Here is a 13,605-nt window from a genome sequence, read left to right on the forward strand (position 1 = left end):
CTTATTCAGCTTCCTTTCATATTAAAAACAAGGCACGTTAAGAAAGACGGTGCTGCTGTCGTGAGATTCTACAGTAGGTATTCATTCAATCAAAAACTGTCTGGAAAGCAGCATAACTGTGGCCACGATTGGCAGACCTGCTGTTACATGATCTGCTCTGGATGAAGTTATCAGTTTAGTGTCCGGTCCTCTATGGTCAGGACGCCTGAGGACCAGTCTGCAGGGGTTCTGCACTTCCTCTAAAGCAATATGAACCTCACTGGGAGATGAAGAACGCAACTGATCACGGACCTGGGGGGAAATACAAAAACAAGACATAAAATGTTTAAACTGGCAAGATTTAAAGAAGGTATTTATCATAATTCCACCAGCAGTTAATGTTTTAGTGAAATGCTAGCAATCGTGTGAAATATTTGACACATACTTATGAAATAATATATATCAAGGAAATGGTCTACCAAACACTCACCCTCTCGACTGCTTCGAACACTCGCAGGAAGTTCCTTCGAAGGACATCCGCCAGCTCTTCCTCTGTCCAGTTTCTTTTAAGTAGTTCCTGGATTAGGGCGGGATACTTTGACACATCCTCTAACCCCTGAGGAAAGCTGATAACAAAAGGTAATCGTTACTGTAGGTAGCATTTTGCAAACAAATCAGTATACGCTCACTTGCCAGGTGCACAAATGCAGTCTAATGTAAGAGTCCTGCACTAAATCTTAGCTTTATGAAGGATTTGTTTAAAAAAGCTGAGGGAGCTGTTGATTCAACTGTTTTTTTCACGTTGGAAGCGGTGATATGTAGTATTATTGAATTGTATTGTGTTGTACCAACACATGTTTCTATTATTTTTTTAAACCCCATTTTAGTCAGTGGGCTGGATCAAATAAAAGATTTTTTGGCAAGTGAGTGTATACATCGTTATGAATAAATAATTATAACAACAGACCCTTTAGCATCATTTGGTTTTCATGTTTGGAATAGTGCTCAAGAACAATTCAATGGCCAGTGTTCTGTGGAAAATCTACTGCAGCAGCCCTCCCTTTATGCCTGTTAGCAGTTTAAAGGTATCGATTTTTAAACATTTTTTCGTTTTGCTGACAGCTGGACAGCCAAATTGCTGATGTCATGACAAGCAAACAAAAGCACAAAATTGATCCGGTTCAACAGCCTTTGAAATATGCCGTCTGGAGAGTGCTGGAGATTTGTGTAGCCATCAGCTGTGTTTTGTCTCTAAAGATCCCCCCCCTCATCCTAACTGTAGGATTTATAGAGGCACTAAGGCAGACACCATGGATTTTGTGTTTGCAAGCAGTGCATATATCCCCCTATGAGTCAGTGCTTCCAGATATCTGCATGCTGTGTTTGGAAGTGAATATTTCTTGCCTCGCTGCGCCCTCAAAGTCCCCTCCGATTCCTATTGACTCAGCTCCAATCACCTTCTTAATGTGATCAAAATGATCTGTAAAAGACGGATGATTACATACATTAAATCGACGTAAAACTAAGAACGATGCGTTTTAGATTCAACACGTCTCCATCAAGTGTGGATGCCTCACCGGCCACATGAGAGATGTTAGCCTCGCCCCTGCAGGAAATGAATTTGCTGTACAAATTCACCATGATCAGCCCTCGGTTCTCTTTCTGAAACACAATGCGCAACACGTCACTGGCGGGTGTAGAGAGAGGAAATACAGATGGAGAAGCTTTACAAGTTAAATAAGCTACACAAAAATCAACATTTCAGACAACTCTTTTTTTGTCTCATTTCCACTTTATCAGTCGATCTGGGACATCAGGGTTTATGCATGTATTACATCAGAATGTTTTGCAACTCCCGCACAGAGAAGTCTGTGGGAATAATCGGAAAAATGCCTGGCGGTGAAGGAAGTGTCATCCAGTTTATTGTTATACATCTAGCACTAGCATATAATGGTAGGGCATTATGCAGTTACAGTAATTGTGTTCAGCAGAAACCAAGGGAACTTTGAAAGAGAATATTAAACAGGCTGTTTTGTGGTTTGGGTGTCATTTCTTCATTACATGGCGTAGACTTATTCTGCAAGGTGACAAGGTGTAACGTCTAACTGAAAGGGAGTTTCTCTCTTAATCAATGCACACCTACATCTCAGCTAATCTCTATGCTACAGCTATGAACCACGCAGCTAACCTAGAGGAGGCTACTGGTTAGAGAAGCAGCTTTAGTAGCTTCAAGACAAAGTTGCTGGTTCAAATCCCTTCTATAACCAAACTCCCTTGCACGCCTACTGCTCCAGTTCTGCTAATTACTTTTTATGTGAACAAACGGATGGGTCGAATGCAGAGAACAAATTCCTTATTGGTATACCTATATACATGCCCAGTAAAGCTGATTAATATTTTTTACTTCACTTCTAACCTAGACCAATGTTGTCTCTAAAGATGGTAAAATATCTTGAAGAAAACCTCAAGCAAGTCCAGTTGTCTTTGTGTTATCTTTGCTTTAGATATTGTATCCCATGACCTGGATAACCGAGAATCTTCACAAACATCTCAGCCAACCTCTTTACACCTTCTCCTAAATAAATACAAACACAGAAGAATGAGCTAAATAAGGAAGCTAAGAAAGGACATGCGATCATTATCCATTTCCGCAGCACGGACACACTGAAAAGTACTTCTTCCGACATTTATGGGAACTATTAAAGAGATGTGTGGCCCAAAATGCCTAAAGCTCGAGAGGATGCAGGGAAGTGGCTGTTTTGTTTTGCGGTGGCAGGCTAAAGAGACAGAAGCTAAAACGGCTTTTCCCACCGTGTACGGTATGTGAAGAAAAAAAGTGTTAAAAAGCATATAAACCCACTCTAGTAGACCGCCCTAAATAATAATAATAATAATAATACGACGTCTGTAATCATTCCAGTGAGAGCTGAATAAGGACACAAACTAAAGTCAGATTAGAGGGATATTGGATGGTTAGGGGATGGCTGAGAACAGACAGCCAACTAAAATACATGAATGCGTCTACTTTACTGTAGAACTGCGTCCATTATGTAGTGCTTGATGTTTGTGGGTTACTGTCAATGTGTATAACGAAACTAAAGAGGAAAGTGGTCGAAGCAAATGTGGCTGTGGGCAAAAAAAACTATATTAACTTGAGACCCAGAGCATTTGGAATCAATTAGCTTGATTGTTAGTGGGCTGAAATGGAATAATCAGCTCATAAATGTTTGATTCTGCCAATACACATGCAGACTAAAAATAAAAACATGCTTCTTGAAGGTATAAACATAAGCCAGAAATACGCTTCATTCACCTTCAACCTGACTGATCGGTTAATTATTATTTAATCAAGCAGCTAAACAGGGGATTGATCTCTCAGTGCATTGTTTTTCTCACCAGCTCACGCAGCAGCCAGTCAGGTACGTTGCGTTCGTGTTCACAGACTGCGTAGGAGGATGAATGGCTAAAAATCACAGGAGCAGTGGAATAATTCAGCACGGCCCGGGCAGTGGCCCAAGAAGTGTGGGAGAGGTCCACTATCATTCCCAGTCTGTTCATCTCAGACACCACGGCCTGAAAAAAAAAACACATCAAAAAACCATTCAGGGAGACTTCCTATAGAATTCAATTCCTATAGACGTCAATTCAAATAGCAAGAGGCGACGGCTGCACGTAAACATTCAAGCACGGTCATGCAAATTGCGATCGAGGAAGTGCTCCGCATTCCCTCTGCGATTCAAGTATCTACTCTGCAACGGCAATGCTGTAATAAATTAAAACATGATAAGAGTACTTGCATGTCGAGGAAAAAAGTTTTTCAGGCCTTGAAAGTAATATCTCAGCTGAAACAACACAAAAACCACAACAACTCCAACTGCTACCACAGCGACTACTTTCAGTAATAAGAGTAATATGTCAATATTGTCATGGCAACGTGTTCTCTTGTTTGCTGTCCAGCATATGAGAACTCACATACTGTATGCCAGTCAGTTAACTATAGAGCTAATAATTTGCAAAGAAAAAACAGATAATTTTATGTCTGCAATCTAAAGTTTTCTTTTCTTATAAGCGTTCTAATAATAAAAAAAGAGGACAGCCAAGATCAGCAAGCATTCTGTTTTGAGGAATGCAATAAAAGGCACACTGCTATAGTTGACTGCACTGTGGTTTATGCTTACCTTCCCAAAGTCTGTCAGGCTGTTGTTCTGTCTTTGAAAGACATTGTACAGTTTTGAAGATGATTCAGCCCTGCATTGAATAGAAGAAGGATACAGCTAATGCCAGTCTTTTGCGCTTCCTTCACTCTCAGTAAATATGGAATCATTCGTGGAATCTGAACGAAACTGCTCAACCAGATGGGCACGCGTAGGTACATTTGCATAATGGACAACATGTACACATGAAAAAATGTAAACATGTTTGACCTTTCATTTCCTTCATCTGTGTAAATAGCACCTATCAGGTTCATTTTGACCCGTTTTTAATGTCACTCTAGCACTGAAATCATTTGTTCGTCGCCATCCGACCCCTGGACCCACTGAACAAGCAAGACAAGAATTAAGTAAAAGGTAAAATTTGGTAAAAGAAAGAAGTGAGTATGTGTCCTCTATTACCAGGGTGTATTGCAGGTATGTGTGAGGGACATGGAGCGGACGCCCAGCTGGTAAAACATCCGAAGGGCTGGAAGGCTGCTGTCAATGGAGTGGCCTCCCTCGATACTTATAAGACAGGCTATCTTATTCTTCATCTCAGAATTCTTCAGCTCTGCAAAGACAGACACAAATGTACAACACATACACACAATATTGGACAATAATTCCTCCTGTCAAGCCAATAACCTTTTCTTTTGCTGCTGCATTGTCTTTAATTCAGACCAAAGTTAAGATCCAGAACAAGCTGAAGCAGCAAATTGAACAAATTAAGTCTGTAGTCTCATTATGAGGGTGGTGTACTATACCCTGGACAGATGTGACCAGCTCAAAGTCGTTGTACTCGGTGCACATGCGCCTGACCACATCTATTTGTTCCAGAGTCAGCCTCACAGCATCCTTCTGCTGGGCCCCACACATCACATAGACTGAAAACATCTGACAAAAGGGACGAGGGGTGTCACAGAAAGAGAATGGGAGACACTTTTTAGAAACTGACGTGACTGTCATTCAAGGTTTGGTTCTTTTTAAAACATGCGCTCAGTAAATGCTGTTATCCAAAGGCCCTCTGGCTTCGAAATGGCAGTGCTCAACAACTGAAATGTGCGCTTTTGCTCGGATGCTCTGCGGAGCAATCTGCACTTTAAAACACACCGGTGTCAAGGAGTGAACTCTGATTAAATTGTAATACCTGTGTCTGCACTTGGCCCTGTCGGAGACGCAAGATGTCGGTGGCCACTTTGCTGACATTATGAAGGTCAACCTGGCTCAGGCGATTGTTGTGAAGGATCCTCAGCTGGAGAGCTAGGTCATTATGACTGAAGGGGAGAGAGAGAGAGAGAGAGAGAGAGAGAGAGGGAAGTGGGGAGGACAAGATGGAGAGGGATTTTAATGTGATCTCAATAATTTATTTCCATGACTAACTTTTGTAGAGGCAAAACAGTAAACATCATTCACCCGTCAATAAGAGGATATCTGGACATCAACTCGTGTGCTCTGTCTCTTTCAGAGTATCCAAATACACAGGGACACAGGGAGAAGAATAACAGCAGAGCCTTCAGAGACAGCATTCGGATGCTGAGTGAAGCACTTGTTGAATTTTTCCTCACGAGCATATTCTGACCAAAATAAACAGAGCATTAATAGAGAAAGTAAATAATCACATATGGCAGTGACAAAGAAAACATCATGGTAACTTTACAAACGTATTCTTTAGTGTAGACCTATGTATAGTTTAATTTATAATATATATTATAATAGCCCATAGACTTCATTATACTTTAACTTTAAATGTTAATGTGCATCTTCACTATTTAATTTCTCAGTCCACACAAAACAAACTTTATACAGAATTTTCCTTGTTTGCTCATTTGATGACAAGTGAAGAGTGTAAAAAATAATTAATGAATCGTCGTTTTTATTTTAACAATATATGTATAAAAAAACTTACCGGTCAGGTGAAGAGCTACTTGTTGACAGCCTTGTTGAACGTCAGCAAGCAAACAGTATGAATTTTCCAGCTCTCCGCCCGGCTCAAATGGGCGTGCATATGTCAAATAAACGCCAGACAGCTGTACACGGTGATGCATTCAAGTTCTGTCGGAATTACTTAGACAAATACAGTATTTATTTTTACAGACACTGTTTGCTGTATGCTATTTTTGTTTGAACTGTATCAGGGTGGTTTGAGTTCTACATTGACGTCTGCACACTTCCTTGTCTTACCCTCTTCACCTCCAAAGATTCATGTTTTGTTAGTGTTTTGGCAAGTGTTGCAAAACAGATGAGGCATGTTAATAAATTTAGAGATTACTACTATCTACGCAACACCTACTCATGTCATTTCCACGCGCAGTTTTATTTGTCTGTTTACTGAACATATTTAACTTAGAGAATTTACGAGGGACCTTTGAAAGCTCCGTTGAGACTTGTGGATTTGTTGGTTGCCATCTGCTGGCGAAATGCTGTAATTACTACCATCTGATCTTAATTTATTTTTTAGATTTAAAAAAAAAATTAAATTTTTTTTTTAAATATATATTTGGACCACTACTGATTTTTTTTAAATAACCGCTTTTATTGTAGTCTTTTGATTTATTTTTCTTTCTACAAAATTATTATATAACACCTCACTCAGGTAACGCGCAAAAAAATAAAATAAAAATAAAAATAAATGGCGACCGGAAGTGACTACGATTCGGAAGATGTTTGGGAGCGCGTTAATAAGCAACTTGACAAAAACAACAAAGCGAGGAGCTAGGGGCAGTGACTGGAATCTAAAAACAAACAACAAAATCAACAAGAAGAATAACTAGAAGAAGAAGTTTGGCAAAGCCACAAAAAGCGGAGGTTTGCTGCCGCCATCTTTGTTTGGCTCAGCGAAGACACAACAGGTGTGAGACGTTACTGAGCAGCAGAGGGAATGCTTTTTGCCACAGATGACCAAGGAGTAAAAGTCATTTAAACAACTATAAGTGTTAAACGATGCTTGGCATTAAGTTTTGAAGAAGAAAAATACGTTTTAGCTGAACTACATCTTTTGCTGATTGCTATATATCTACCCTTCTCTTAACATTTTGACTGGTCATAGGACAAGAACAGGTGTCTCAACTTCCCCTGTAAAAATGTGTTAAGTATGACATCCTCCACAATAGGATATACCTGGGATTATTATTCGTATTTACACCTGTACCTTCCTGACTGGGATTCCTGTTGATCGTAGCCCACAACAAAACTTCAATATGACGCATTCAGGGACCTGGAGGTCTGGTACCTGCACCAAGACTGCACCTTCCTCAAGAAGAGCATGGAGTTCACGCAGTAAAACGACGAAAGGACAACGCCTAAAGGTAAGAGTGCATTTCTGTTTATAGCAGTATTGATTATTTTGAGGCTCATGGGATGCCCGCGGAGTCCACTGTTTATAAATTCAGTCATTAGACTGTGACATGATAAACCGCCTGGAGGCTTTGACAAGTTTTGTTGAAGCTTTTGTATGTGTTTGACTCCTGAGTCTTGAGCTGTAGAGATGGTCTATAAGAGTAGTGGTGGGGATAGTGACATGATTAGTTGTTTCTGATATTGTTTTTGTGCCTTCATTGCTCTGAAAAGATGGAAGCTTTTCCTATTGTCCTCGAATAGTGTGCCTCCTGTGTGTGCAAACTGTTATTGTGGACCAGCAGCTGCATGTCATGTTGTATTTTAGTCTCTTGTTCATGGATAAAGGCGTTCCAATCATCGCACGTGTTCCTGTAGAATGTGATGTGTGCAGATTTGTTCGTATTGCACGCTCCATGTAGTCTTCAACTCTGGGGGGTTCAGTATGACCATTGCTAATGTAACTATGCTAGCGTCGATAGTTAATGTGCAGTGCATCTTAATTTGATAGATTGTATTACTCTCTAGGATATATGCTGACACAAATCAACCAGTTTAAATATATAACATGTAGTTGTGATAGGTTACATATTGCTGCCCAAGACTCTCAGGTGTTTGTGCAACATTAAATAGATTCAAGCACCCCTCAGCTGGAGACATGGATAGATAACGCTGCCTTTCCTCAACAATAAGTGTTCCCACAAAGATCCATCTGATTCTGTGAACTGGAGCTTTCATTACACTCCGGGCTGAGTGTTAAGGTCCAGATCATGGGTTGCAACCTCTGCCTTTACATGCTTTCAAACTTGAAATGTGCTCATGCTTAATGAATCCTGTGCAAATGTGAACAAGTCTGGTGTCAATGGGGAGCATCAGGGCGCCGCAAATGAATTTCAATTAATTTCAGTGGGTAGATGCGAAGCCCGATTCCGGGGTCCACCCACTGAGATTTGGCCTTGTAGTCTGTAATGAGGAGAGTGATTCGCTTCTGATTGGAGCACCCTACTGCTTCAATGGAGTAATCACAACAGTGTTGATATTACTCTGCCAGTCCTCCCACTGCGCGGAGTGGACCCCCAGCCGACACTGTTTGAATTCAAATTAACCAAATCATTTAGTTATATTGTCGACCTTGGTGTGGAATGTGACTGGCAATACAAGAGATGCAAATCCCTCAACGTTAAACTGAGTCTTCACAGTTTGATCTGGGAGCTTAAGCCAAATTGGTAATAGCGTAGCTTACTGCTACATTTGTTTTAATTAATGTGCTGAAATTATGTGAGCAGGGTTAACTCACTATCGGTTGAACCATTTGAAAAAACAACTGATTTTGTAAATCAAAGGTTTTTCTTTTTATTTAAAAAATCATATCACAGGATGAATAATGTTTAAATTAAATACTGAGAGCATTAGAACTTATGTAGCCACATACTGAAGATGTGTTACTGCAGCATCATTGATTGTGAAAGCTAAATGTAAATGCATCTACTTTAATTTAAACCTACAAAATTAACTACATACTATAGAAAGCCAAAGGCACTAAACCAAGACACTAAAACAGGTTTTTGATCTTAAATCTGTGGCAAAGCAAACTACAGAAATGTTAAAAAAGACTACCTAACCTAACCTAGAGTAGCTTCGTCTTGGTCGAAAGCTGTTTTTTTTTAAAACCCCAAAACTGCAGTAGATGCTCTTACATTGTTTTCTTTGAAGTTATAGTTTGCAGAGAGGTGTTTAGTTCCTTGTTCTTTCAGTTGTGAGATACCTAAGAAAGCCTCAGATTTAGTTTCAGTTCTGAATACACTGATAACACCTAAAAGCTTCATCTCGGTGTCATTACTGATATAGGGGCTGTTAATATTCTGCCCGAGAGTGCTGAGCATAATGCTTGTGTGTTATCAGCTCCAAACCCTGCCAGTATTTTAGAGCATTTCCAACACCATTTTAATCATACTTCTGCATTTACCCGTGTTGTACATGTGCACAGGTTTTATGGAAGAAGTCAAAGGGAAGAGGCTGAAAAATCCAGACGGCCTCCTCGTTTGCAGATCACCATTACCATTTTTCATATCATTTCGCAATCGTAAGTCACTTAGCCTAGTCCTGTTCCTTCATCATTAGATGAGATGCAACGCACCGTGTTACTGTGAGAGCTTATAGGAGACTTCCTTAAAAACCTGAGGTTCCTTAATCCACTTGGGGCCTCTCATTATGCTGGGAAAAGGAAACAATAATAGAAAAGTGGATTGTTGCCTTTAAGAAAGATTTCACCATATGCCATATGCCATTAAATGATCCAAAGAATAGCGCGACCCACGGCTCCCATTTGCCTGTGGTAAAGGCGCCGTTGTATCCTTAAAGCATGATTATAGACAACAGGATCATCAGATAATGGGGACTCTATTCTGTGACCGTTTAGCTTCGTTGTGCAAACTCTCCGGTGCACAGGACCATAAATGTCTCCCAAACATATCAGCAATGGCATCTTTCAGCAAGCAGATGTTTTTCTGCAGTTTCTTTTCAAATCATTTCTCCACTAGAGGGCAGCAGCAGTCAGTTGCTCTGGTTGGTTCCCTTCATCTTTTCCAAGCCCATCCTTCATCTAAGAAAATGAATCAAATACCAATATAATGTTCAGAAGTGACAGATGCATGTCCCACTACTCAATACATAAAAACATGCATAAATTATTTAAAGAGCTTCAAAATGTGCTTAAGGTGAATGCCATTTAAACTATAACATTTCCATGATGGTAACAACTGACTCATAAGTTATGTTCATTCTTTACTGAAATGATCTTTATTCAGTGTAAATACACCTAGCCATCGTTTCCTATCAGCTTTCGAAAGAATACTGAAGACATTTTGGTCTCCAAACTTCTCATTTCTTTTGCCCTGGATTCTGGCAGCCCCGTAGTCAGTGTTCATTATCTGCTCTTACAGCTTTGACTTCAGCACAGCAATTACATCCTCAGCTGCACTGATTAATCCAACATGGAGGCATTTCACAGAATGGTTTTGAAAAGACATTTCCAGACACTTACCAGGGAGTAGCTGTGGCACAGCTTGTTTATGCAGATAGACCACAGCCAGTCAAATGGCAATAAGATGTTTTCAATGGCTGCTTAAGTGTTCTCTTAACCTCTAGTGTACACTGCACAAGAAACAATAGAGTGTTCAGAAAATGATTAATTTAATCTATTTTACCCCTGACATATAATGGCCGTGCCGGATGTCATGTTTGGGTAATGTACGTTTCTCTATTGTTCGACATATTCCCTCTATGGCCATTCGTTAATATGTCTGCGCTGCTCTCTGCTTAACTGCTTAACCTTCCATTCTCTCCTTGCAATCACATAATCAATCACTGTCCCATTACTTGACAAGGCAGACAAAGAGTGTGTATGAGTGAGAAAAACCTTTTGGCCTGTCTCGACAACCAAGAGGAATGTCGACTTCAGAGGGCTAACACGGGCAGAAAACATAGGCCCAGTAAATATTCAATTTAAAGGATTCCCAGATAAGGCGAGTTGAAAAATTGAGGCAGCACCCATTCTTCTAGATAAGAGAAGACGGAGCCATCTGGAGGCTGGGAGATAGCGAACTCCCACGCCATCCCAGAGACCTCACTCTCATCTGCTGCAGCGGCGGAGAAGGGAAAAATAGAGTGCCAACACTTTCATTATGTTAACTTCAAAATGAATTTATTCACAGTCAGCGCATGTAGTTATTGGCTGTGGCAAACAGAAGGTTACCGCTGTGTCCGCCGTAACCGAAAGCTACAATCAAGATAATGCCGTCATTTGTGATGCGAATGCTGAGATTTACTTAGTTAAAAAGTAAAAATAACATTGTGTGCATTGTCATTTTGAAGCACTATTTAATAAGAAATCGTAAACTGCTTCGTATGTTCGACAGTTGCGTATCCTTAAACGTGCTGGATTAAGAGGAATCACGGTTCTCTCACCAAAAATTGAAAAAAAAATTGTGTTTAATAGAGTTACACCCTCATAATAAGTCTGTGTCTTTAATATTTCGGTGTGGGTAGTTCTTAGAGCAGGTGTTTGAAGCGTCTCTGTTTCCTCTCAGTTTAAATATACGGGATGTAAAGTGTTGTGTTGACTAAACACAGATAGTGCTTCTTAAGCCTAGGCCTGTATCTCTTCCAAATCCACCTTGACCTCATCTTTGAAAACAAACATTTACCTGCAAACAGTCTCTCAGCCTGTGAATAACCTTGTCCAGATTCTTATAATGCACTTTGTTGACTCCTCCACCTCGCTATTTCGTGCCAGCCACATCGAATTTAGCTCTGGGATAATGCTTTTGTCAGTATGCTTTATCTGTTCTCTCACTCAGGTACGCTCCGCCGTTATCCCTAATTACCCCCGCTGCATTTCACACTTGGCCCAGAATTCTTAATGCTTGATAGCAGATGCAGGTCGATTTGAAATTTACTTATAGCGGCATTATCTTTTTGACCTGCATCGCTGACTGACTGTCCCAAAGGCTCTTGGGTGAAAGCTGTTAACTCTGTGATAACAGCGACCTGAAGTGATAACCTTCCAGCAGTCTCGAGGACACACAGTTTGCTACATACATGCCGTACTGCAGTCGCAGCATTTCTTATTCAACCTTGGGTGCTCTGTTGTGCTCTGATTCATTTAATGGGATCGAAGGAGAGGTTAATCACTATGTATGCCATAGACTGTTAAAGTGCTGCTTGACCACCATGTGAAATATTAGGACTTTTTTCTTTCTTTGAAAAATGAATTGGATAGAAAATGCCACAGGAGTTAGTTCTTTTCTTTACTCTCTTTTAATATCGTCTTTCCAATTAAGAGTCACTTTGATTAATTTATGCTGGAGGTCGACATTTGTAGATTTTCATTAAGATGAACAGTAAAAGCTTCGGACAAGGTTCCACTTGTATTGTCCGCTGAACATACGGCTGATTAAATGAAAAGAAAATAGAAAAAAGAAATAAAAAAACGTATAAATTATTTGGATGGAATCGTTCTCAGGCAGGTTTATTCTGTTCGTGTTGTTTTAGACAAGTTTCTAAAGGATTCTTTAATCCATAAAATTCAATACGTACGCTCCCAGCTGTTTTTCTTTGCCTACCACTGTGCATTCTGCTCAGAGTTGAATTTTGATCCAATTGCCGTAGATGTCTGCAGCATCCAGTTAAGCTTCAGCAATTACTCAGAGGTACCTCTTTTGCAACAAAAATGGAATCCAAATGGTGTGGAAATGCAGGGAGGCAATGCATAAAAAAAAAATGTCTGGAGAAAGTCCGCAGCCTTTTCATTTGTTATGTCTGTCAACTACAAGTGCACGGCGTTACTTGGCTCCTTTTAGACCACATTTTCAGCGCAGTATTTTTCCTTGAAAAACAGAAGAATACAGAGGAAACGGTAGACTACTACATATGCTGGGTGGGTAGGCCTGTAGGCTGAAACAGGAAGGAGTGGAGCTTGCTCGCTGGTTTCATATTTTGCAGGAACAGTGTGGTGTGTAGCTGTGTCGAGCCTAGTTTTAATCCTTTTCTCCACTGTGTTGTGTGATGTTATATTGTTATCTTAATGATAATCTGTGCCCGTATTTCTGCCCTAGGCATTTCTGTCAGGCTGGGTTGATTTAGGAGCTGTGCCTTATCAACAGCTTTGTCATTAAATCAGCTTTTTTTTTTTTCTTCTTCTTCCCACAGACAAATTTCACTGCCGTTATTCTTATCAAAAGATCAGCACACTGTGATTTTCTGTTCAATCAGGGCTTTGCAAATGATGTATGAGTAAGAAAGATGGAATACAAAAGAAAATTTCCATTGGGGGGGGGGAAATGTTTATTTAATTTTGAGAGTTAATAATCAGACAAATAAAATTGGTATGTTTTGCATTTGTCATATCATCGATGCCGTTTTTCCATCTCATGGTCTTGTATCTACTTTGTGTATTTTGAATGGTTATATTTAAAAGCACGGAGGGATAGAGATGTTTGCAATAGTGATGCCGATATTATGATTTTCTGTCCACAGGTTGTGGATAGTTCACTGAAAGCAGGAATCTGGAACCTGTGCTTTTCATGGCTTTGTTTTGTCG

At 40.1% G+C, this 13,605-nt stretch overlaps 1 protein-coding gene across 1 annotated transcript; it reads right to left on the reverse strand.

The window, feature by feature from the left end:
• Positions 1 to 81: 81 nt before the first annotated feature.
• dpep2 (dipeptidase 2) lies at positions 82 to 5,784 on the reverse strand (the record flags this gene model as incomplete). The annotated part of the gene is made up of 10 exons (XM_084540716.1): positions 5,586 to 5,784; positions 5,320 to 5,446; positions 4,937 to 5,066; positions 4,593 to 4,743; positions 4,158 to 4,227; positions 3,376 to 3,552; positions 1,557 to 1,641; positions 1,384 to 1,459; positions 470 to 605; positions 82 to 291 (listed from the first exon to the last, which is right to left on the reverse strand). Exons 1-10 carry the CDS (start codon positions 5,741 to 5,743, stop codon positions 82 to 84), a joined length of 1,320 nt encoding a protein of 439 aa, XP_084396842.1. The 5' UTR covers positions 5,744 to 5,784.
• Positions 5,785 to 13,605: the final 7,821 nt, after the last annotated feature.

This window comes from Chelon labrosus, assembly GCF_963514085.1.
Source record: "Chelon labrosus genome assembly, chromosome: 3".
Taxonomy (NCBI): Eukaryota; Metazoa; Chordata; class Actinopteri; order Mugiliformes; family Mugilidae; genus Chelon; species Chelon labrosus.